The sequence below is a fragment of the Myxine glutinosa genome, chromosome 8 (assembly GCF_964187855.1).
Source record: "Myxine glutinosa chromosome 8, kmMyxGlut1.1, whole genome shotgun sequence".
Taxonomy (NCBI): Eukaryota; Metazoa; Chordata; class Myxini; order Myxiniformes; family Myxinidae; genus Myxine; species Myxine glutinosa.
Window position 1 is genome coordinate 143820477 of NC_136268.1, and position 27144 is coordinate 143847620.

The window sequence follows — 27144 nt, forward strand, 5'->3', positions numbered from 1 at the left end:
TGGTGGAGTGAGAAATACGTCACTCTCCACTAACGACACTTGAGAAGCAGAGGACACTTTCAGCTTCTGCGCCCAGACACCACCATCCAGAAGTCCTACTTCTGTGAGATCTTCAACAGACTTCTCTAATTGAAATTGCTTCGTTTCTTGAATTTCTGACGTTGTGAACTCTTCCCATTCACTTGACTCGTTATCCGAAATTGGTGATGGCGTCGACTGTTGTCCCGTTTTAAATTCCTGAAGCATTTCATGCAGCGTCATCGTTGTTGGTTTTGCGTCTGAGAAGATGTGTGGAGATTTCTGCAAGGCAAGTTGAACCTTTGTTATAGAAACCATTTCCGGTGACAAAAAGGCATCACCAGTCATGGAAGGCTCCATCTCCAAAATTACCAACGTAACATCCTGTGCGACTGGTTCCCCATCGTGCTCCCCCGGTGACGTTCCTCCCACAACTACCTCCTGCTTCTCAAATAATTCTGGTGGTTCTTTGGTCACATCTATATGTTTTAGGGGCATTTCTGTAGATGCTGGTGTTCCTAGAGCAAGCTCATGCATGGATGCTTGAGGCATAAAGTCAAGATTTTATATTTGAAGCCAATGGTTTTTTTTTTTTTAATCCAAGATTACCAAAAATAAATTTAAAAAGAAGCAAACAAATGGTTTGATGAGCACAGAGGTTAAATAAAAGGGGAAAAACAAAGACAAACAGTAGATTAGAACAATTTTAACATTATTCATACAACAATGTCTGACAATCTTTAACAACAAATAATATCTCAAATAATGTAATGTATAACATTCAACACAATAAAGCAGTGGATTCCAGTCTTTTTGCATTAGGCCATTCTAATATAGGTGCAAACATCGATGATATGCTTACAGATCGGAAAGTCTTTCATTTCGGAGTGATCAAAAGGAGGAGTATTGGAATTTAGGGAAAAGGGCATCGGAGATAATGTGAGTTACTTGTGAAATAGTCTTTCGAATATTGAAGGGTAGTTCTCAGAAAAGCAGACATGTCCATTAACGCACAGTTATAAAAGGTTCACGCACTATCGTTTCATTCAAGAACATCGATAAATATCTCTTATTGTTGTCAACAGTCACATAAACATATGTGGGGTATGGGTAAGGGAAGAAGGAGATTGTATAGAAAGTCGTATAGAATGGAAGATGGAGACAGAGAGGGAGAGGAAAGAGGACGTGTAGGTGTGGAAGATTACATTTTCTGTAGAAGGTAAAAATGCAAGGACAAAGCACATTTTTGATTTGTCAGGAATCCGTTATCGTGAAATGATATTCGAAATCTTCAAAGTGAAGCACAAGCAAAACCAGAAGCTTTCTCATGTTTTGGTTTATTTGTTTAATAAAGAATGTGGTGCACAATTTGACATCAGGAACACTTGGCTCTGCATTAGAAGTTTTCAAATGTGATTATTAAACAATTATATTTATTCTCTGAGAATAGAAACAAAAGTATAGGAAGATAAGAAAAAATATATTAAAATATAGGTGCAACAACAACAACAACAACAACATGCATTTTAAGGCCATGTTCCCTGCTAGAGCGGGGGTTAGCCTTGCAGTCCCCATGACAATCTTCTCCATTTTGCCCTATTTTCTGCATCTCTCCTTGTTAACCCCCTTGCCCGCATTTCTTCTTCCACCATCTTTAGCCAAGTCTTTCTCGGTCTTCCCCGTCCTCTACTTCCTTCTACATTAACTTCCATCACTCTTCTCAACCAGTCACTTTCATCCTTCCTCAATACATGACCAAACCATCTCAACCTGTTCCTCTTCACAGCATCAATCACAGGCAATATTCCCATCATCTTTCGCAATTCATCATTTGTCTTCCTCTCTCTCAACGATACTCCGCACATCCATCGAACCATTCGCATTTCCACCCTTTCCAGCCTTCGTTGCTGCTCTACGTTCATTACCCATGTCTCGCTCCCATAAATCATAACACTTCTCACACATGCAGCATGCACCTTTCCCTTCAGCTTCAGCGACACTCTCCTCCTCATCAGCACGCCACTCAGTTCCCGAAACTTCTTCCATGCACATCTCACTCGAGCAACCGTTGCCGAGTCTGATCCACCTTCTCCATTCAGCATGTCTCCGAGGTAGCAAAATGTTTTCACACCTTCCAGCTTCACGCCGTCTCCAAGATCCAACTCAACATTTCCTCCATCTGCAGCTCCCTCTGTGCACACCTTACATTTGAATGTAGCTGCCACACTGGTTAATGACCCTCTCAGACCACTACATTTTTGATGAACCCACTCAGCACACATTGTACATTGAATGGAGTTCACTCCGACACCCTTCCTGCACACAGCACACGGCCACTTCCCAGTTCTTTCCACCTCACCACATGCTTTACCACTTGCCATCACCTTTGTCTTTCCGATATTCACCTTCAGACCTTTTGTCTCCATACATTCCTTCCACTTGTTCATCTTTTCCTTCAGTCCATCCATACTTTCCGCAATCAACACCAGATCATCTGCATACAACAACTCCCACGGTAAACCCTCCTTTACGGTCTGAGCCAGCACCTCCATCACAGCTACAAATAGTAGTGGACTTAGTACCGACCCCTGATGCACTCCCACCTTCACCTCAAACTCACCACTGTTCCCGTCCTTCGTCCTTACAGCTGTGCGTGCTCTTTTGTACATTGCCATCACTACTCTGATCAACCATTCCTCCACTCCTAACTTCCTCAATGCCCATGTCAATACTTTGCGTGGAACCCTATCGAATGCTTTCTCCAGATCAACAAACCCAAAAAACAACTTCTTCCTCTTATCCATGTACTTCTCCTGCAACTGCCTCACAATGAAAAGCGCATCTGTCGTTCCTCTTCCTGGCATAAATCCAAACTGCATTTCGTCGATCTTCACTTTCTTCCTTACCCTCCTCTCCAACACCCTTTCCAATACCTTCATTCCATGCTCCAATAACTTTATCGCTCGGTACGAGCCACACTCCAGAGGGTCACCTTTCCCCTTGTATAGAGGGACGAGGGTACTCAGTTCCCAATCCACTGGAATGCGGCCTTCTTTCACCACCAGATTACAGATCTCTGTCATTCTCTTCACACCCCAACTTCCTGCTGCCTTCAACATATCTCCCACAACTCCCGTCGGCCCTCCCGCTTTTCCACTCTTCATTGCTTTTATCGCTTCCTCAACTTCCTTCTCAGTTATCTTCTCTGCCGGTCCTAAAACTGGGTTACTCTCTATGTTGCCATCCCATTCATTCTCTGTATTCAACAGCATTTCCATATATCTTTTCCATCTTCCTTTAATTCCATCTGGGTCGACAACGATTTGTCCCACTTCATCCTTCAAGCAACTCACCCCCATCACATCACACCTCTCTTTCGCTATCTGCTTTGCAATCCTGAATACTGCTTTCTGACCCTCTTCCGAATCCAAGCGTTCTCCGAACATTTTCCTACATGCCTCCTGCGCCTTTGCTACCTCTTTCTTTGCAGCCTTCCTGGCTGCCTTATAACTTTCATGCTCTGCTGTTTCTGCTCCCGTACCCTTCGCCTTCTGCCACTCTTTGAACTTCTTCCTCTTCTCGTCAATCCTCTTTCCAACCTCAACATCCCACCACCATGTTTCCGAGTGCCTCGGTGGTCCTTTTGTACATCCACATACCTCACCAACGGCTCCCAACAGACTAGCTTTCATAGGTGCAGGGTAGCATAATTGGCTGAGGGCATGGCTGTGCCCCTGATGCAGTGCCCCCCTGTTGGTTAAAGCAGGAATTTGTGAATTTGTTCATGGTCCCGGTGATAGCTCGCCTACTCTTCACAAAGGATACCAGTGGATCCTTCAACGTCCATCGCAAGGATGGCACATACATCGATTAATCACCATACCCATGAAATACCAGAATGGCAGTTTATAGCTACGTCAGGATTCAAGTCCAGGCTAGACAGCTTGGAGGGGAGTGTGCGTACCTATAGGCCATCCTATCAGCCCAACAATAACAACTATGAGCTCCTGACGACTACTTAATACATAGTAGTGGCAAAATAATAACAATACAACGTTATCCTCCACAACGAACTTGACGCACAAGGCCAGTTGTCTCGCATTGCAGGCAGATCTGGGGCCTCTCTCTACCGAGGTTACCTCCTTCTGCTCTCTCATCCCTCCAACCATCTCTAACTTCTCCAGGATGCACATGTAATTCTAGTAACCGCCTCCTGGTTTAATTCCCAAAATCCAGGATTACTGCACTCCAGGGTTTCAAGCACACCATCTCACGTCATCTCCCTCCATCTGTACCCACAATATTTCCCACTCCATTAACCCTACCAAGCCCAATCCTTTTACTTGCTGGTTACTCTATTCCTCCACTACTCTCCCTCGGTTTATTCATTCCCTTGTTTATTGTGTCTAACTGGCGCACTGGCGCATCATTTAGTTGCTTTTTTTTGCCATTCGTCACCTCGCTCTTCCATGAGCCTTGATGTTTTTGAGAGAGAAAAAAAGCATAATTAGTTAGATGTGCATTTTCCAAATGTGAATCATTGTGTCGGGTCACTCAAAATAGACCTGGACTCTTGTTTATAAAAAGCAGATTAAAGAATGTAATTTAATTTTGAAGGAATTTACTTTTATAGTGCTGGCGACCAACACCCATCTATATAATAATAGCGTAAGGACTCGACTTTGTTATCCCTTTTACGCCGCACCCAGTGACCCGATGCCCACGGCACTAATGGATTTACAATCTACGAACCGCGCTCTTTGTTTATCACGTACAGCCATACTCGAAAAATCTGAATTAGCCGACGTTGGGGCCCAAAAGCATCCGATTAACTGCCGATACGACGCCATCTTACGACGCCATCGTATTGGCGTCTGTTGGGCGAAGGCGAAGCAAGCCGTCCGCTGATTGGACAGGCGAAGGCGAAAGCAAGCCGTCCACTGAGTGGACAATCCAGAGCATGCATTTGTGCCGGTGTCGGCGATCGTTGTTCATATACGCACTCTTCATTCTCATCTTTCTTCCTAACTCTTACTCGGACGAGCAAATCCCCTATGCCATCCATAAGGTACACTCTATCCATACACCACATCCTCCCTTGCGTGGATGTTCCACGGGTTTCGGCTAGTAATCAATAATTGTGCTTTCCGCTTTATTGAGCGTGATGAAAATCAAGGCTACAACGAGCCGGCGAACAATGAGGATGGGGCGGCGAATATTTATGAAATCGCTGCTCATAATTCAAGCAAAAAAATTATATAGCAACATAAAATTATAATTATAATTAGCGAAATCAATTAATTACTAATTATTTATTAATTATTATTAATATCTATTTAATTATTATTGTTTATTATTATTAACTAGCCGAAACCCGTGGAACATTCACGGAAGGGAGGATGTGGTGTAAGGATAGAGTGTACCATTATGGATGGCATAGGGGAGCGCTCATGGGATCTTCTTCTTCTGTTAAGCTCCAATTTTTTCTCTTTAAGTTAAGTCCAATCAGTCCTCTCTGCTCGAAGTGCTCAGGCCATGCCTTCCCGCTCTCATACTTTTATTTCCGTTCGGTGTAGAGATTGACATATCGTTCGTCTGTTTTCAGCTCGTTATCTTTAAGCTTCCTTACGTCTCGCCACCTGCTACACCTCTCTGAGTTACGAGGATTTATGCAACGCACCCCGAGTATCGCAACGTCACTCCATTTAACTTTATTAAAATGACGATAAAGACGTTTCCTTATATATCCTAATTTAAAATGTTCAAGGGAATAAAAAGACCATTTGGTTCACACCACCCATGTTCACACCACTCGACTGTCCAATCAGCGGACGGCTCGCTTCGCCTTCGCCCAGCAGACGCCAATACGATGGCGTCGTAAGATGGCGTCGTATCGGCAGTTAATCGGATGCTTTTGGGCCCCAAAGTCGGCTAATTCAGATTTTTCGAGTATGGCTGTACGTGATAAACAAAGAGCGCGGTTCGTAGATCGTAAATCCATTAGTGCCGTGGGCATCGGGTCACTGGGTGCGGCATAAAAGGGATAACAAAGTCGAGTCCTTACGCTATTATTATATAGATTATTATTATATTATTAATTATTATTATTAATTATAATTATTATTAATTATTATTATTTATTAATCAATTAATTATTAATTACTGGTATTAATTAGCAAAAATTATAGCAACAAAAGCATCAAGAACGTCAGGTTCTTAACAAATTGATTTATCTTACTATAATTCACCAAATGTCCGTCTGTCCGTTCGAAGGTACCGCAAAAACAGCTCAACCGATCGCAACGATATTTTGGGTGGGTAATCCTGGGACCCCTGGGAATAAAATAGGCTATATTGTTTTTCCAATTTTTCCAAGTTTTCCAATTTTCCAGCTTTTCCAAACACGATGGAATAATATTTACCGATATGAACAATGATGTTGCTTTTATTGAAATTCGACAAATACCGTTTAGATTTTGATGAGAATTATGAACCTGCAGCGAATGCGGAAGTGGACAGATGACGGCAATGCGCGGGTTTGATAATATCCAAATACAACCATCATCCAATCGTAATGTTAAATCGTTAAACGTTAATCGTGTTAATCGTTTTGTTAAAGTATCAATTTATGATTGGAATTGAGTGAATACAATTACGATTTTGAATTCGTAATTGTAGTCACCCAACTGTACGAAACTTCACATCAGGATTTAAATATTTGTTTATGTCACGAATGTTGGTAAAAGTTCATTTTTTTATATTAATGTTATTTCATTTGTGATTGAAGTGATGCTGTTTGGAATGAAAAAAGAGATATCGAGTTCAAGTGAATGACGAAATGTCATGACGGTTTCTACTTTCTAAATGTGAATTCGCGGATCGCCATATGCAGATTCGCCATTGACTGGGTATGGAACAAACATACCTGTTTGTTTGCGAACGGGTACATTTTTCATGTAAGTCCTTCACGAACTTGCTGTCCATGTCTGATGTGCGACTGAAGGTGCTTCAGGAATGTGGAATTTATTGGTTTCATGCTTTAGCATTCGCCGTATCTGCATTGCCTGTTTGCTTCTGGCCTCCCACCCGTACGTAGCACGGGTACCTCACTAGTAAACATAATTCCAGGTAAAATCTGAACCATCCTCATGCACACAAAATTAATTGAACGCTATGATATAATTAAAACACTGATGTTAATTGTTTTTCCGCAACAAAATAACAACTTAATTGACCGTGTACTTTCATAAAAGTATATTTTCTTGAACTTATAGCTCAGCTTAGTGATTTTTTTCAAAATGCTTGCGTCATTACCGAGCCATCTAAGATGGATGGAACCTAGGCTAGACAGCTTGGAGGCGAGTGTGCGTATTTTCACCCCTGTCTGTCTGCTTGTTAGTCTGTGAGCAGGATATCTCAAAAAGTTATGGACGGATATGGACGCAATTTGGTGGAGAGGTTGGGTATTCGACACGGACGAGATGAGGAGATTTTGATGAAGATGCGGATCCGGATCCAGATACTGGAATTTTTAAAGTGATTCTTCACCATTGGGAGATATGGCCAAAAACGATATACAGAACGATATCTCAAAAAGTTGTGGACGGATTCGGACAAAACTTGGTGGAGGTTGTGTGTGACAAGGAAGAATTGGTTAGATTTTAGTGAAGTTCAAGATCCGGATCTGGCAGTTAGATACAAAACATAAACTGTTCAGCCTGCCGATGTATGCATGCACTCTACCAAGTGCCGTTCTCGTTACCTCCGCCACCAAAGGTGGGTGGAGGCTATGTTTTCATGACTGTCCGTTTATCCGTTTGTTTGTTTGTGAACAATATATCTCAAAAAGTTGTGGACAGATTCAGAGGAAATTTGGTTGTGATGTAGCTTATGTGACAAGGACGAAATGATTCGATTTTGGTGAAGATCCGGATTTGGATCCGGCTACTAGAATTTTAAAAAGTGATTCTTCACCATTGGGAGATCGGGCCAAAAACGATACATAGCAGGATATCTCAAAAAGTTGTGGACGGATTTGGACGAAACTTGATGGAGAGGTTGTGTGTGTGTGACAAGGAAGAATCGGTTTGATTTTGTTGAAGATCTGAATATGGATTCGGATATAATAATTATTTAATTTTTAAGTGATTCTTCACCATTGGGAGATAGGGCCAAAAATTATACATAGCAGGATATCTCAAAAAGTTATAGATGGATTTGGACGAAACTTGGTGAAAGTTATCTACCGGTTGTGTGTGTGACAAGGAAGAATCGATTCAATTTTGGTGAAGATCCGGATCCGGATCCAGCTAGTAGAAATTTTAAGCGATTCTTCACCATTGAGTGATATGGCCAACCAGGCGGAGGTATGCTCTCTACTGAGTGCCGTTCTAGTTAGTAACTGTTTTCTTAACAAGGGTGATGTTACTAATGCTGATGTAGGACTGCTTGTAGCTCGTGGATTAAATTGTTAGGTTAAGTCCGATTCAAACTTGAACCGGAACTTATACTGGATTTCCTGAGGTAAGGGAAGTCGGTCTGCAACAGAATAGTGATGCTCCAGTAGACCCTGCAATGCACGTGTTCTAGATTGCTCATTTCAATGCATGGCCTTGCTATCCAATTGGAATAAAAGTGCTACACAACAGTGTTAAAATAGTTTACATCTTGTTTGGCCCTTCATGGGTCACAGGACAATTTAAGCAGCTAGAACTTTCCTTCTTGGAATCCGAGATGTAATTAGCAGAAACAAATCATTACATTTGGGGACTTCAGTTGGGGAATCATCTTACTATAATTCACCAAATGTCTGTCTGTCTATTCCCAGGTACCGCAAAAACGGCTGAACCGATCGCAACGAAATTTTGGGTGGATAATCCTGGGACCCCCTGGAGTAAAATAGGCTATATTGTTTTTCCAATTTTTCCAATTTCCCAGTTTTTCCAAACACGATGGAATAATATTTACCGATATGAACAGTGATGTGGCTTTTATTGAAATTCTACAAATACTGTTTAGATTTTGATGACTTGCGTGTGATATGATTGAACGGATGTTTATATAAATCGTTTAAAATAAATAAAAAAGCCTTCAATTTCTGATATTTTGCCTTTTCATTTGGGCCTCCAAATTGAAGCCCCACCCGTAGGGCGGGTACCGTTGCTAGTTACATAAATACATTCTTCCATTACATATTATCACAGCTTCCTCTCATCGTGATATTTGTCAAAATAATTGACACTCTTGAACTGTACTGCATATTTTGATATGGAAAGGACAATTTCTTACAACTTGTGTTACAATTTCTTGTAGTTATAACTTTCTTATAGTTCGGAAAAACGATGACTTGACATCACTTCCATTATGACTCGCTGAAGGTTGATGGAAAGTACAATGTGCTTGCACCTTATAACAGTGTGACAAAGTGGCTGGTGGAAAGGGGGGATCGAGGAAGGGGGAGCATTGCCAGAATTCGATAAGATTTTCTCTAATAATATTTTATTATAAATACAAGATTTTAAGTTAATCCTCTGCCATTGTTTCAATGTCCTCTTACCTTCAATTGTCTCCATAGGTTCTAGATCCTTCTTTTGATATCCTCCAACCTGTCCACAAAACAGTTTGCCATTGCTTTTATATCTCAGTATCTAAAGCCAGAGGTGGAGCCAGATAAGCTCGGGGTTTAGGGGGTTGCAACTCCTCCCTTCTCCCCAACCCCTCCCATTGCACCCTTTTACAAATAAAGACTAAAAGAGTATGTACTCCGAAGTTGACAAGATCTTATGCCACATGACCATGACATATACACTACCATACCCACTTTCACGATGAATAACACAGATTTTTTTTTTTTTTTTTTTTTTTTTGTATACAGAGTCGAGGCTCGTAAAAGAGCTAACATTTATCAAACAAACAAATCAAACAAACAAGCAAACAAGGTATATAAAAAGGGGAGCAGTCGACAAGATGGGGAGAGAAGGGGAGGAAGCACACAAACACAACATTTGAGAGCAGGGACATCGGGAGATGTTTTTGGAGGGAGAGGGCCTGGGGGGAGGCAGGATAGGTATAAAACGCAAGGACACCAAGGACTTCCAGGAAAGATGTCAAAGGTCACCTCAAAAAAGTGGATTTGGGGTGAAATTAGCGGGGGTAGAAAAGATTAAGGTTTTGGATTGGGGAAGATAAGAGATGGTGGTGAACAGCCGTTTTAAAGACCTGGAGGGAGGAGTGGGATTGAAGAGAGTGAGGCAGTTTGTTCCAGAGGTGGGAGAAAAGAGGAATGAAGGAGTGAAGGTGAGCAGAGAGTCTTGATTTTGGCAGTTTAACCATAAGAGGGTTGCAGGCAGATCTTGTGCGACCTGCAGGAATATTTGGGGGACAGAGCCCAGAGAGAGCTGGGGGAGCAAGGCCGGAGAGGAGAAAAGATATAAAATAGAAGAATAGAAGAAGAAGAAGATCTATATAAAATAGAAGAAGAAAAGACCACCAACCTGCCTGCGGTGATTAAGTGAAAGGCCCTCGGAGATAGCGTCATCGCGGGAGATTCCAATGATTCTGAACGCTTTGGCTTCAACAGCGTGAAGACGAGCTAGGTGTGAGGCAGGAGCACCAGCCCAGAGGGGAGAGCAGTACTCCATTGAGCTGTGGATGAAAGCCTTGTATGTGGTGAGGAGCTCAGGTGTGCCAAGGAAGGACTTCGCACGACGGAGGATGCCCAGTCGGCGACTGGCTTTGGGGGCCAGCTTGGAAATGTGGTTTTCCCAGGAAAGATCATGGCAGGTAGTGAGACCCAAAAGCTTGGGTGACAGAATTCTTGGAGAGGATTATTCAGAAAGTAGATGGGAGGGTTGTCCATTCGGTCTTTTCGGAGAGACATCATAAGAGTGTGAGATTTGTCAGAATTGAAAGACATGTTCCACTTGTTTGCCCAGTCTGTGATTTTGTCCAGGTCTGCAGAGAGTGAGGAGGCTGCAGACTGCCGATCTGAGGGATGAGGAATGGAGCGGCAGAGAGTGGAGTCATCAGCAAAGAGATAGAGAGGGTTTTCAAGAGAGTCACAGAGATCATTGATGAAGACCAGAAAAAGCACAGGGCCCAGAACACTGCCTTCGGGAACTCCAGCCTGAACAGGAAGAGGAGATGAGAGAAACCCATTCAGGGCCACACGTTGACTACGACTAGAGAGGAAGTCCGCCAGCCATGCGTGGAGATTTCCATGGATACCAAAGGAGGAGAGTTTGGTGAGCAGAGCGGGGTGCCAGACCGTATCGAAGGCACGTGATATGTCGAGGGCGACAGCTCTAATTTCCTGTTTGGCATTGAGGACCTCCATCCATTGTTGAGACAGCAGAAGCAGCATGTCCAGAGTAGAGTGACCTGGTCTGAAACCAAATTGATGATCAGAGATCAAGCCATTGGAGAAGAGGAAAGATTTCATATCCGAAGCAATGATTGATTCCATGACTTTGCTGATAATTGGGAGAAGGCTGATTGGTCTGTAGTTGCTAGGATCTGTTTTTGCACCTTTTTGTGCAAAGCGGTGATGTTGGCTGATTTCCAAGCAGATGGCAGTTGACCTTGAGCAAAAGAGAGGGTGAAGAGAACAGAGAGAGGGAGTGAAAGAGCGGAAGAACAGGATTTTAGGACCCGTGGGCTGATGCCGTCAGGTCCAGTTGCAGAATCAGAGTCGAGGGTTGACAGAAACTTTTCCACCTTGTCAGGAGGAAAGGACACGGAGTCCAGGAGCAGCTGGGTACGACTGGGTATGGTGGGTACAGAGAGGGATGGGTTTGGGACTTAAGATTTAGAGGCAAACACAGAGTTGAGGCATTCAGCTTTTTCACGTGCGGAGTCAGCTGTGTAGCCGTTTGAGGTAAGGGAGGGGATGGAGGGGGAACAAACACCAGAAACAGATTTGACCAGACGCCACCAGGATTTGGAAGAGGGAGACAGATAAGAGAGTTCGGTCTTGAGAATGGAGAGATATTGTTTCCTGGCTCTCCTGAGGGTGGACACACACTTGTTTCGGGCTTTGTGAAAGGAAATGAGATTTCCTTCCGTTGGATTTGCTTTCCAGGAGGCGAAGGCAAGTTGTTTCTGGGCAACAGCCTCACCACAAGATTCCGTGTACCATGGACGGGAGGAAGGGTATGACAACTGAAGACGAGATGGGATAAATCTGTGCATGAGAAAGAGCTATTTACTTTGGAAGAATTCCCAGGATGAGTTGATGTCAGAGGTGGTAGAGATGGGAGACCAGTCCAGATGATTGATGGCTGCTTGAAGACCGTGCCAGTTGGCCTGAGTGAAATCCCAGACTCGTCGACGCTGAGCAGGCTCCCTGAGAATGGTCAGAGAGATGTCCACTTTAACAAGCACATGATCAAATGATCCGATTGGAGCAGAAGAAGAGCAGCAGACATTTTCAGGGAGGTTAGTCATAACCAAGTCCAAAAGAGAAGATGCTCCGTTGACTGAGATCCGGGTCGGGAAATTGACAGATTGTGTCAGTCCCAGTGAGTCGCAGAAGTCCTTTAACTTCACGATTCACGATAACTTCACGATTCACGATATGCACGATTAGCCGTTTACACAACCACGAGCGGGCATAGAATGTGCATTTTTATGTGGGTACCAAAATGTCGCACATCTCTTGGGAAATTTTTGGTTCACGAGTTGTCAAACAGAGTGACCACTATATTCGTCATGGGTGTGTGTCTGTCTGTCTGTCTGTCCGCAGCATAACTACCCGATGATATCATCCGATCTTGATGAAACTTGGGTGGGAGGTTGATATCATGATCTAGTTGTGTCCTGCCTAGAGTGGGCGTATTGCGCCCATTGTGGGCGGAGCCACGCCCGAAAAAGATGTCTTTTTAGGGGGTAATTGAGTTCAAGCTACATCTTCTCCGAGGGAGTTGGTGGAATCTGACAGGGGTTTCGATATTTGGTTAGGCCAATGTCATGTGTCTCGCCCCACGGAGCTCGATTTTTCATTTTCGCCCCAAGGTCAAGGTCACAAGGTCACAAAATTTAGAAAAGTCGATTTTTTAAAATGGTTTTATTACATTGTTCGCTTCCTGATAGGGTGAAATATCATACATGATCTTATATTATCACAAACATCATGAAATACAAGTTTTCCAACAAATTTCAGAATCTCCGACCTTTGACCTTTGAAGGTCACAAAGGTCAAATTTTCAAAGTTATCGGCATCAAACTGAATTTTCGGTATTGTGTAGCTAACTAACCTCATAACTGATTATACATTATTTTATATCTCATTTCAAGGTCGGTAACCTTCGTTTTGACATTTCAAGGTCACAAAGGTCTAATTTTCAAAGTTGTTCGAATCGAACCGAATTTTCGGTATTGTGTAGCTTACTAGTCTCATAACAGATAATACATTCCTATTTATATATTTTCAATGTCGGTTTTGACTTTTAACGGTCACAAAGGACGGCCATTTCAAAGTAGTTCGTCCTTTGTCATTGAATACCGCTCGCTCGTGAACCATCATCATCTCCTGACTTGTCTATATCATACACAGGTGCTAATTTTTGGAATAAATTACCGTTAGATATGAGAAATAAAACTTTGCGACACTGCTTCCATAAAGCTCGTACCTCTGTCAGAGCTTTACGGAAGCATTGTCGCAAAGTTTATTCTTGCATTAAGTCCGAGAATAACTGTATGTTAATAAATCAAACATTAAAATATTTTAATGTTAAGGTCCCAGACCCGATTAGCATTTTATGCTATTTTCTGGCTCCTATTATCCATTCATATTTACTTTAGAAAATGACATTGTAGACAGTGTTGTTGATTTTGATGTGGATAATAATAAAGTTCAAGTTTCAAGTTCAATTCGCTGAGGAAAGGCCACATCCTGTACTGCGCATGTGCATTTGCCTGAAATTTGCTCCTGCGAAGGGAAGACATGGAACTTTCCTTGTGCTCTTGTTGAGGAGAGGAGTGGAGCAATATATATATATATATATATATATATATATATATATATATATATATATATATATTGTAACGATTTTGAGAAGTGTAACGGGTTTTGAGAAGTGTAACGGGTTTTGAGGAGTGTAACAATTTTGGAGGAAGGGTAACGGATGTGAAGAGTATGGTTTTGGTATGGTAACATCCTGGTAATGTAAATAATGGTCGCAGCCGTCCTCCTAATTAATTTCATAGAACATACACGCAGGTCACGATATATCTTTTAAATAGTGTATTTCCTTATTCCATGTAGGCTAAGTATGTGTTTTCCACTTGATTGACTTTGCATTGTATCAAACAAAATAAGCGTAGGCCCTTCCAATTTCCCCAAAACCTCCCTTCCATTTGCCTTCCGCATTTTGGTCGGTTTTTCTCTTCAACCACCATTGGCCACGAGGTAAGGTTGGAGAAGAAAGGCGTGTCTCCACCTCGTCAGAAGAGGGCAGGAGTGAACCGGCCCTAACAGCCAATCAACACCGCGGTGAGTGACCCGGTAGGCGTGCCCTCGGAGCCGGCGGCTTAATTCCGCCGGAGGTGATAAAAGCGACTGTAAGGGACTGCTTTGAGAGATGACTGGAGATGAGCTGGAGAGGAGCAACGAGGCTGCACCAAAGAGAGGCCTTGAGAGATACGCTGGGGGATGACCTGGAAGAGGAGCGCAATCCACCGCAAGCCCTACCTGCCTGCAATATCCCCTGTCGTTGGAGAGACGCGCTGAACGGAGGGAGACGGCTCCACCCCAGGAAGAGGAGCAGGTGTGCCGAGCCAGCGCGTGACGGCCGCGGATACGCGACGGAGGTTTTCCCGCCAAAACCGCGAGGGGTTGAAAGCTGCTGCCTCCGACCTTGCCTTCCTCTCAAGCAATCAACCTCGAGCCATTATCTGCCTGCAATATCCACCGTGTGAGTGTGAACGTCCTGTCCTACTCGTTTGTCTTGGGGATTAAGTAAATGAAATAGAATAAGTTAACAATGCACTGTGTGACTGCTCTTTTCCATCTATTGCTGTAAATAATATTGGTCGCTCTAAAATATTGCTTGTGTGTGTATAATAAATCTGTTCTTCCTCCAAACTCTGTCTTTCTTCTCTCTTCTTCTCTTTCGGTCGCTTTAGAGGTTTCCCAATTGAATATCTGTAGCGCGATTAGTCAACGTTCGGTTGGAATCGGGTTCTAATCGGGGAGTAACTGTTCGGACGCGGTCAAATACACCACCGCTCGGTAAAATAACATCCAAAAACCGTGTCCGTAACAATATATATATATATATATATATATATATATATATATATATACACACACACACACTATATGACCAAAAGTATGCGGACACCCCTTCTAATTAGTGGATTCGGCTGTTTCAGCCACACCCATTGCTGACAGGTACATATAATCAAGCACACAGCCATGCAATCTCCACAGACAAACATTGGCAGGAGAATGGGCCATACTGAAGAGCTCAGTGACTTTCAACGTGGCACCGTCATGGGATGCCACCTTTCCATCAAGTCAATTCGTCAAATTTCTGCCCTGCTAGAGCTGCCCCCGTCAACTGTAAGTGCTGTTATTGTGAAGTGGAAACGTCTGGGAGCAACAACAGCTCAGCCACAAAGTGGTAGGCCACACAAGCTCACAGAACGGGACTGCCGTGTGCTGAAGCGCATAAAAATAGTCTGTCCTCGGTTTCAACACTCACTACCGAGTTCCAAACTGCCTCTGGAAGCAACGTCAGCACAACAACTGTTCGTCGGGAGCTTCATGAAATAGATTTCCATGGCCGTGCAGCCGCACACAAGCCTAAGATCACCATGCGCAATGCCAAGCGTCGGCTGGAGTGGTGTAAAGCTCACCGCCATTGGCAGTGGAAATGCGTTCTTTGGAATGATGAATCACGCTTCACCATCTGGCAGTCCAATGGACGAATCTGGCTTTGGCGGATGCCAGGAGAACGCTACCTGCCCGAATGCATAGTGCCAAACTGTAAAGTTTGGTGGAGGAGGAATAATAGTCTGGGCTGTTTTTCATGGTTTGCGCTAGGCCCCTTAGTTCCAGAGAATGGAAATCTTAACGCTACAGCATACAATAACATTCTAGATGATTGTGTGCTTCCAACTTGGTGGCAACAGTTTGGGGAAGGCCCTTTCCTGCTTCAGCATGACAATGGCCCCGTGCACAAAGCGAGGTCCATACAGAAATGGTTTGTCGAGATCGGTGTGAAAGACCTTGACTGACCTGCACAGAGCCCTGATCTCAACCCCATCAAACACCTTTGGGATGAATTGGAACGCCGACTGCGAGCGAGGCCTAATTGCCCAACATCAGTGCCCGACCTCACCAATGACTTTGTGGCTGAATGGAAGCAAATCCCCGCAGCAATGTTCCAACATCTAGTGGAAAGCCTTCCCAGAAGAGCGGAGGCTGTTATAGCAGCAAAGGGGGGACCAACTACATATTAATGCCCATGATTTTGGAATGACATGTTCGATGTTTGGGCGTCCACATACTTTTGGTCATGTAGTGTGTGTATATATATATATACATATGAACAGGATTATAACTAATTAATTAAAATATGTGGGGAAGTTACATGCCCAGACCAGGTCAGGGTCGCCCAGATAGCTCAGATGGCAGAGCATTGGTATGGTTCACCAGAGGACCTGGGTTTGATTCCTGGTCTGGGCATGTAATTTTCCAACATATGTCAATTAAAAGTATCTGCTTCAGATCTCTATAAACTGGATGACCAGTTACCTCTCAAGAAGAAATGTCTGATCACCATAGACAATTAATAATCACCATCAGCAGAATTGTCCTATGAAGGAGGAGGTTCCACTACTTTCAATGGACAACCATATTTCAGACAATGTTGCAAGAGCTATCACTACAACTTCAAAGTCATCAGCCATTTCTATTAACAAAACAAAATTAAAAATTTCTGATGCATCGATGTCTCTGGATCAATCCACCATCCGAGGTCAGGTATATGATTGTGCGGCTATGATGTCTTCTGAAATGGCAGGTGTGCAAGAAGGAATCAAGGAGATCGGTCCATTAGCCATGTACAGGCATTGCCATTCCCACTACTTTAACCTCCCTGTAGTAGGAACAGGCAAAGTTCAGGATGTCAGAAACCTTAACAGCATCATCAGTGATGCATACCTGTTCTTAGCTAACAGTCCCAAGTAGCAGAGATTGCTTGAGTTGACTGTGGAGGTGTACCTACTTAGTCATCCTGCAATCCTACATCCTGCCTGGATAACGTTGGACACACTGGGTCGAACGGCACACATGCCTAGAAGTGTTTCTGGAAATCATCCTGGATGGCATAATTTCTCCTCATGAGTATGCAGATGTGCTCTCATTTGATGAAAGTTGTGATTGAGACAGATACACCAGAGGGACAGATACACCAGAGGGACAGATACACCACCAGAGTTTTCCTGTACAAGTACATCAACGATCAAAACATAAGCCAAAGCTCCCAGAAGTCATGTAAAAAGTTAAGTATATTCACACATGTAAAACACCTTTTCAAATTTTCCATATCCCATGATGTGATTAGATTCAGTAATCAGAAATTGGTGAAGAGGGATTGGTTGAGTATAAAAACAACCTTTCCCTTAAAAAAAGAGAATCATATTATCCCCAGCAGGTTATACCTTGCCCGTGGGCGGCAGCATGATGTTCAGGTTACAGACTGTCTCACCAGGAGCCTGCACGAAACTCAGGCGTCCTGAGGATAACTGGGTGGAATCACGCACCTGGGCACAGAAGCACAACAATTTGCTACTGAACAACAACTTCTTCAAAAACTGAGATGCATTTGTTCTTCTGAAAAAATGTCTGCATCTTCACCTTTGAACAAGTAATTCTCCAATAAAAGTCAAACACCAATAAGATTCATTACCTTAACATACCTTATGCTATGTTTCCACAGCATTTATGATGGGCCAAATTGAAAGCTCTTTATCATAAGACGTTGACATATCTAGCAAATGTACATTCTTCTTCTTCTTTTGAACGCAGCACTTGGCTGCGGGTAGCATAATTTGCTGGGGGTGAAGCTGGGCCACTGATGCTCTTCCCCTTGGAGGTTCGAACAGCAATTTGGAATTTAGCTTGGGTGCTGGTGATAGCTCACCTAATGACACCATGGGATCTTCAACGCCCACTAATTCCGGCAGACGGGACAACCAGTTTAACGTCAAACAGAGGGGTGGTACACTCATTGGACGAATCACCCTGCCTGTGAAACTACAGAATGACAGTTTATAGCTGAGCTGATATTCCAACCTAGGCAGCAATGTATACTGAAACGCAAAAGAAACTTACCACCTTTGAAACCTTTAAATATCAACAATAACACTGCATGTAGTAAATGTGTGAACTTATTTGTGGACAATAGTGTCCTCACTGTCAGACAAAACAGTCACGGATGGTCACTTGAACCTTCAATGGTCACTTCATAGCACAGCTGTTGAACAGCCGTTTTGACTGTCAGTGATTAGCCAAGGATTACGGGATGATTTTAATGAGCTGCACGTGATGTCTTGATGTTGGCTTTAAAAAGGCCAGTGCAAAATGGGCATTTTGACCGAAAGATTTGACCATTTTGACCAACTTCAAAAAGACCGAAAACACAAAAGAAACTTACCACCTTTGAAACCTTTAAATATCAACAATAACACTGCGTATAGTAAATGTGTGAACTTATTTGTGGACAATAGTGTCCTCGCTGTCAGATAAAACAGTCACGGATGGTCACTTGAACCTTCAATGGTCACTTCATAGCACAGCTGTTGAACAGCCGTTTTGACTGTCAGTGATTAGCCAAGGATTACGGGATGATTTTAATGAGCTGCGCGTGATGTCTTGATGTTGGCTTTAAAAAGGCCAGTGCAAAATGGGCATTTTGACCGAAAGATTTGACCATTTTGACCAACTTCAAAAAGACCGAAAACACAAAAGAAACTTACCACCTTTGAAACCTTTAAATATCAACAATAACACTGCGTATAGTAAATGTGTGAACTTATTTGTGGACAATAGTGTCCTCACTGTCAGATAAAACGGTCACGGATGGTCACTTGAACCTTCAATGGTCACTTGATAGCACAGCTGTTGAACAGCCGTTTTGACTGTCAGTGATTAGCCAAGGGGTACGGGATGATTTTAATGAGCTGCACGTGATGTCTTGATATTGGCTTTAAAAAGGCCAGTGCAAAATGGGCATTTCAATCAACATGCCACGATTGTCAAGGGATCAACGGCAGCGTGCCCTGGGCATGCTGCAAGGCGGACTGAACTACCGTGAGGTGGCACGTCGCCTTGGCTGTTCACACCAGACGATATCGGCCCTGGTGGACAGAGACACCCTCCACAACTCTGCAGATGACAGACCTCGATCAGGGAGGCCAAGAGTCACCACTGCAAGGCAGGACAGGCAGATGGTCCGAAGTCACCTGCGGGATCGATTCCGTCCAGCATCCCGCACTGCGGCAGAAACTCCGGGGCGTGCAAACCCACGGATCTCCAATGATACTGCATGAAGACGACTGCATGACTATGGTCTGACTGCCAGAAGACCATACAGAGGCCCCGTGATGACGGTTGCCCATCGCCGCAACCGTCAGAGATGGTGCCAGCAGCATCAGCGGTGGACCTTGGCGCAGTGGAACGAGGTCGCTTTCAGCGAAGAGTCAAGGTTCTGTGTGGACAGTCCTGATGGGCGTGAGCGTGTCTGGAGAAGAACTGGCGAGCGATATGCCGATTGTTGCGTGCGTCAAGCCAACAGGTGGGGTGGCCCAAGTGTGATGGTGTGGGCAGCCATATCAGGCCACAGGACGCCACTGGTGGTTGTGGATGGGAATCTTAACGCCCAGCGTTATGTGGATAACATCCTGCGACCTCATCTGCTGCCATTCCTGCTAGACCACCCAGAACTGAGAACCTTTCAGCATGACAACGCTCGTCCCCATGCTGCTCGCTTTACCACTGCATTTCTCCAAGGCGAGAACATCAACACCATGCAGTGGCCTGCGCTCTCCCCTGACCTGAATCCCATAGAGCACCTGTGGGATGAGCTTGGGAGACGCGTAGTTGGCAGGGCCAGGACACGGGCAGAGCTGCTTCAGACATTGAGGACTGAGTGGGACAGAATCCAGCAGCAATCCATCCAAAGACTGGTAGGCAGTATACGCCGACGATGCACTGCCTGTATCCAAAACAATGGTGGCCATACACGCTATTGAAAGGGGACTGACATTGCACCCTGTGCTGTTCTGTACTGTAGAACAAACTGATGAGATGGTGTATCTTCGTCAAAAACTTGACATGTCATCAATAAAATGCCAATGTTTCAATTAGCAATTGTTGGTTTGTTTTATTTTGAACTGTTACAATTTTATTACATTTCAAACAAGTGGTAAGTTTCTTTTGCGTTTTTGGTCTTTTTGAAGTTGGTCAAAATGGTCAAAATGGTCAAATGTTTCGGTCAAAATGCCCATTTTGCACTGGCCTTTTTAAAGCCAATATCAAGACATCACGTGCAGCTCATTAAAATCATCCCGTACCCCTTGGCTAATCACTGACAGTCAAAACGGCTGTTCAACAGCTGTGCTATGAAGTGACCATTGAAGGTTCAAGTGACCATCCGTGACTGTTTTGTCTGACAGCGAGGACACTATTGTCCACAAATAAGTTCACACATTTACTACACGCAGTGTTATTGTTGATATTTAAAGGTTTCAAAGGTGGTAAGTTTCTTTTGTGTTTTCAGTCTTTTTGAAGTTGGTCAAAATGGTCAAATTTTTCGGTCAAAATGCCCATTTTGCACTGGCCTTTTTAAAGCCAATATCAAGACATCACGTGCAGCTCATTAAAATCATCCCGTACCCCTTGGCTAATCACTGACAGTCAAAACGGCTGTTCAACAGCTGTGCTATGAAGTGACCATTGAAGGTTCAAGTGACCATCCGTGACCGTTTTGTCTGACAGCGAGGACACTATTGTCCACAAATAAGTTCACACATTTACTACACGCAGTGTTATTGTTGATATTTAAAGGTTTCAAAGGTGGTAAGTTTCTTTTGCGTTTCAGTATACGTCCATCTGCATTTTAGAGCTTGATGCATCAATCATCAGCAGACGTCATACAAAAGAACACTCACTCTGAGTGCGAAGTTAAGTCGGTTGAGCTGGAAGGGCTGGAATGTGAACTCTGGAGGTGCTTTCGTGGAGACGATGGCCAGGTTTCCACGGCAGTGCACCCCGACCGCTCGACCGGCATAGACCTGCACCAAGGAGCGGCAATTTCTGATAACGTCACAATGTCATGAGGATGCAGCAATGCAGCATAGACAACCTTTCTCAGCAAGCCTTGAGCGAAAACCGACAAGATGGACGCCATTGTTTGGCCTAAAACAATCCCAATTATTCTTTGGCACCTTATGAAAACATGATGGTGGCAGAATGGAAGAGAGAGAGAGAGATTGCAAAGGATTAAGAAGATGAAACGTTAGCTTATTGCAAGGAGGCAGAACACATTCAAGGTATGTACATCCACAGGAGCAGGTATTATTTCAGGCCTTGCAGCGCATGTCAGACTACAGGCTTAACTAGTCCATCTGGGCTTGTTAGTCGAGTATATAGTCTCAGGTGAATATTCCTCTCCAAGAAGTTCTGTCACTCAAGCTTTTGGGTCTCACTATCTGCCATGATCTTTCCTGGGAAAACCACATTTCAAATCTGGCCTCCAAAGCCAGTCGCCGACTGGGCATCCTCCGTCGTGCGAAGTCCTTCCTTGGCACACCTGAGCTCCTCACCACATACAAGGCTTTCATCCGCAGCTCAATGGAATACTGCTCTCCCCTCTGGGCTGGTGCTCCTGCCTCACACCTAGCTCATCTTCACGCTGTTGAAACCAAAGCGTTCAGAATCATTGGGATCTCCCGCGATGAAGATAACTCCGAGGGCCTTTCACTCACTCACTGCAGGCAGGTTGGTGGTCTTTCCGTCTTCTACCGACTCCTCTCTGGCCTTGCCCCCCCCCCCAGCTCTCTCTGGGCTCTGTCCCCCAAATATTCCTACAGGTCGCACAAGATCTGCCTGCAACCCTCTTATGGTTAAACTGCCAATATCAAGACTTTCTGCTCACCTTCATTCCTCTTTTCTCCCGCCTCTGGAATTAACTCCCTAACTCTCTTCAATCCCACTCCACCCTCCAGGTCTTTAAAACAGCTGTTCACCAATATCTCCTATTTCCCCCCATCCAAAACCTTGATCCTTTCTACCCCCGCTAATTTCACCCCAAATCCACTTTTTTGAAATACCAACGTCTGTCCTGGAAGTCCTTGTTGTCCTTGTGTTTTATACTTCTCCCATCCCCCCCCCCCCCTTCCCACGCCTCCTCCCCACAAGCCCTCTCCCTCCCACACATCTCCCTGCTCTCAAATGTTGTGTTTGTGTGCTTCCCCTTCTCTCCCCATATTGTCTTCCGCTCCCTCTTTTTATACAGACTTGGCATTTAATATGGAATTTTTTTTTTGTGGGGGTGAACTTACTTTTCAAGATGTCTTAGAACCAAAAGTTCATTGGAAATCTGTTGAAATTATTCTTGATTTTGTTAATGTGACCTTTAAAAGAAACAAAAACCACATTTGACATTTCAAAACAAATAAATTGATCCTTGAAAAGTGATGTAAACTGATATCGAACTCAATTCATGGACAGTACGGTGTTAAACTTCTGTACATTTTCCAGAAGTATCTCTTATTTTGCACATTAGCCAAAAATATTTTTAAACAAAAACAAAAGTTAAATTACGACTGGGATTAAGGACAGTAAAATTACAGTTCAGTACTTCGTGTAACCCCCACGAGCATTCAGGAGAGCACGTACACGTTGAGGCATGCTGTTCACGAGATTTGCCAAGGTTTGGACAGGAATCTCCTGCCATGCAGTGACAATAGCCTGCTGCAATTCACGCACAGAGGTCGGCTGCTGGTCCAAGTGGTCGATTTGATGCGTTAATTCTGCCCACAAGTTCTCTATCGGATTCATATCCGGGGACATGGCAGGCCACTCCATATGCTCTACACCATGGTCAGCAAGAAAGTGTTGGATCATGCGAGCACGATGAGGCCGTGCTTTGTCATCTTGGAAGACAAAGTTTCCTCGAAAGGCTGCACGAGCAAATGGAAGCAATGTTTCTTCCAGAATTGCCCTGTACTTGAACTGGTTCAGGTTTCCATTCAGAACAACCAGGTCAGTTTTGCCCCCTGCATGAAAAGCAGTGCAAACGGTCACCCCACCACCTCCAGCTTGGACTCTTGGCACTATACAATCTTTGTTGTAGGCTTCATGCACTTGTCTGCGCACTCGGACGTGGCCTTCTTGACGATAGACCAGAAATCTAGACTCGTCACTGAAGATCATGTTATTCCAGTGTCCTGGCTGCCATTGACGGTGCTCTCTGGCCCACTGCAATCGGCGCTGGCGGTGTTGTCTGGTCAGGTGTGGCTTTCTCAGGGGACGCCTGGCACGATAGCCTGCTTGAACCAGTCGTTGGTTGACTAGCCTTCTGGATACAGGCACATTTGTCAGTTGCTGCCACTCAGCCCTAAGCCGATTAGCTGACTTGGTACGGCCATTGCGGACTAACCGGTGCAGCTGGCGATCATCCCTCCATGTGGTTCTGCGGGGACATCCTGGCCTCGGTATTGGAGTAGGGACACCCCTCTGAGCATTTCGTTTCAGGATCTTTGACACCTGACCTTGAGTGATGCCATACTGCCGAGCAATAGCACGCTGTTTCATGTCGTAATTTCGTAAAGCCACCACTCCATGACAAACAGCATTGTCGAGTTGACGGACCATCTCCAGAGGAAGCGGCAATAACTTTTGGAGATGTGCAGCAGTTGTTTTCCACTAATACAGAACGCAACAACCCTTGTATACCCGACTGTGAAGCCAATCATCAAATGCACCTGTCCGTACATTTTGCCACGCCACCTTTGATATAATCCTGTTGTTGACTTCTTGCTGCGACAGACAATCAGTGACATGGTTCTTTTAACAAATAAATCACCCAAGTGGAAAAGAAACTCACCAGATTGATATACTGAGTTAAGAAAGTAAACCCAAGTCAAGAAAAAAATATTCCATATTAAATGCCAAGTCTGTATATTTTGTTTGTCTGTTTGATTTATTTGTGAAATAAATGTTAGCTCTTTCACGAGCCTCGATTCTGTATACAAAAAAAAAAAAATGTGTGCTGCTCGGCGTGAGAGAATAGCTGCATCTTTGAGTGATTTCAGACATTGAAAGTACATAAACTTCACTTGGCTATCTTGTCCTGACACCCTCTTGTAATTACCTGGATCAGTCACAACTGTGGTCTTTTTTCTGCATTGTCGGCATCTTCAATAAAGAGGAAATAATGTTGCCGAACCTCGGTCCAGTGGCCTACACTAAAATCCCTGTTAAGGTTAAATAAAATCCCTGTTAAGGTTAAATAAAATCCCTGTTAAGGTTAAATAAAATCCCTGGTAAGGTTAAATAAAATCCCTGTGAAGGTTAAATAAAATCCCTGTTAAGGTTAAATAAAATCCCTGTTAAGGTTCAATAAAATCCCTGGTAAAGTTAAATAAAATCCCTGGTAAGGTTAAATAAAATCCCTGTTGAGGTGAAATAAAATCCCTGTTAAGGTTAAATAAAATCCCTTCTAAGGTTAAATAAAATCTCTTCTAAGGTTAAATAAAATCCCTGTTAAGGTTAAATAAAATCCCTTCTAAGGTTAAATAAAATCCCTGTTAAGGTTAAATAAAATCCCTTCTAAGGTTAAATAAAATCCCTGTTAAGGTTAAATAAAATCCCTGTGAAGGTTAAATAAAATCCCTGTTAAGGTTAAATAAAATCCCTTCTAAGGTTAAATAAAGTCCCTGTTGAGGTTAAATAAAATCCCTGTTGAGGTTAAATAAAATCCCTGTTGAGGTTAAATAAAATCCCTGTTGAGGTTAAATAAAATCCCTGTTAAGGTTAAATAAAATCCCTGTTAAGGTTAAATAAAATCCCTGTTAAGGTTAAATAAAATCCCTGTTGAGGTTAAATAAAATCCCTGTTAAGGTTAAATAAAATCCCTGTTAAGGTTAAATAAAATCCCTGTTGAGGTTAAATAAAATCCCTGTTGAGGTTAAATAAAATCCCTGTGAAGGTTAAATAAAATCCCTGGTAAGGTTAAATAAAATCCCTGTTAAGGTTAAATAAAATCCCTGTTAAGACAGCAGAAGTAGACTTATGGGTTGCATCAATTATCACCCCGGCCCAACATCATTAACGAGTACCACAAACAGATGGATTCCAAAGGTATTTTACATCACTATTTTTCATTGCCCAATTGGACCAACCACTTGGGGCCTTTACCAGTCTGTGGATATCATTACTGGACCAGTGTTGGCATCGAGTCCTGTATATGCATGCATACACACAGACACACACACTTAATGTTTTCAGAAAGATGGTGCTTTTTGGACTTTTTTGAATATCTTGTTCAGAGACCATTATGAACACCCCTGTATATCATTTTTCCTCTGCGATCAATGGCTTGTATGGAATAAAAAGAGCATGTAAATCGACACTTGTGTAGAGGGAAAATGGACTGCAGATAAAAGGATGGACAGCTCTGCTCGCACTCCAATATCATATGTCATACCTCTACTTCTTTGCTTCGAGCCATTTCAGTCAGGCCTCCATCCCCTAATCCTGAAAGCAGTTCTGCTGCACCCGGGCCACGCCCCGTCATCTCGGTGCGGCACACACACTGCACAGCGGTGCCGTCTCCTTGGCCTGAGCCCCGCCGAGGTGAGGGTGTAGGTTGAGCCCGCGTGTGCAACACAAAACGTGCCAAGTATGGCACGTGCAGCAGTTGGGAATAGAGGCGCGATGCAAGAGGCAGAGGGTCACCAGGACCGGACACAAGCACAGGCCAGAATCTACCATTGAGGGGAATAAACGAGAGCAATCTATTAAACAGGAACTGCTTTGTCGAGGAATAAGTACAAGTTCTGCAAATAACACAACATTGTGTTTTACATTTTACAGGAGTCATATATATATATATATACAGTCGTGGCCAAAAATATTGGCACCCTTGCACTTTTTTCAAACAACTCACAATTTTCTCTAAAAATACGTTGAAATTGAAAAAAACATTTGATCTCCACAATTCTTTATTTCACTGTTAATATTACAGAACCTTTTTTGATTCAGAACTTAATATATCCTTTTAAATCAGAAAATAAAAGAAATGGCATTAACAAAATTATTGACACCCTAGACTTAATATTTGGTAGCACAGACTTTGAACAAAATAACTGCAGCCAAGCGCTTCCTATATCCATGAATGAGCTTCCAACATCTATCTACTTGCAGTTTGGCCCAATCTTCTTGTGCAAACTGCTCCAGTTCTCCAAGATTTGAAGGGTGCCTTCTCCCAACTGCTGTTTTCAGATATCCCCACAGGTGTTCAATGGGATTTAGATTTGGACTCATTGCTGGCCACTTCAGAACAGTCCAGCATTTTGTCTTGAACCATTCCTGGGTGCTTTTTGAAGTGTCTTTGGGGTCATTGTCCTGCTGCAAGACCCATGACTTTCGACGAGACCGAGCTTTCTGACACTGGGTTCAACATTGCGCTCCAAAATGCCTTTGTAATCTCCTGATGTCATGACGCCATGCACACATTCAAGGCAACCTGTGCCAGAGGTAGCACAGCAAACCCAAAACATCACTGAACCTCCTCCATGTTTGACTGTAGGGAAGTGTTCTTTTATTTGAAGGCTTAATTTTGTTTTCTGTAAATATAGAGATGATGTGCTTTACCAAAAAGCTCTACTTTAGTCTGATCTGTCCACAGGACATTCTCCCAGAAGGATTTTGGCTTGTTCAGGTGTGTTTTGGCAAACTACAGTCAGGCTTTCTTAGCAGCGGGGTCCTCCTGGGTCTCCTACCATAGAACCCCCTTTCATTGAGTTGGTGATGGATGGTGCGAGTTGAAAATGTCATACCTTGTGTGTGAAGGTCAGCTTGAATCTGTTTGGCAGTTGATCGGGGTGCTTTCT

The 27144-nt window shown here is 43.6% G+C and overlaps 1 protein-coding gene across 1 annotated transcript in view; it reads right to left on the reverse strand.

Annotated features, from left to right (window-relative positions):
* LOC137432974 (uncharacterized) overlaps nt 1-27144 on the reverse strand; it is a 180915-nt gene that overhangs the window by 35037 nt on the left and 118734 nt on the right. The window contains exons 34-37 of the mRNA XM_078783785.1: nt 25737-26016; nt 21196-21318; nt 17686-17787; nt 9575-9623 (exon numbers count right to left, since the gene is read on the reverse strand). Coding sequence (XP_078639911.1) covers nt 9575-9623; nt 17686-17787; nt 21196-21318; nt 25737-26016 — 554 coding nt within the window. The remainder of the gene's footprint in view (nt 1-9574; nt 9624-17685; nt 17788-21195; nt 21319-25736; nt 26017-27144) is intronic.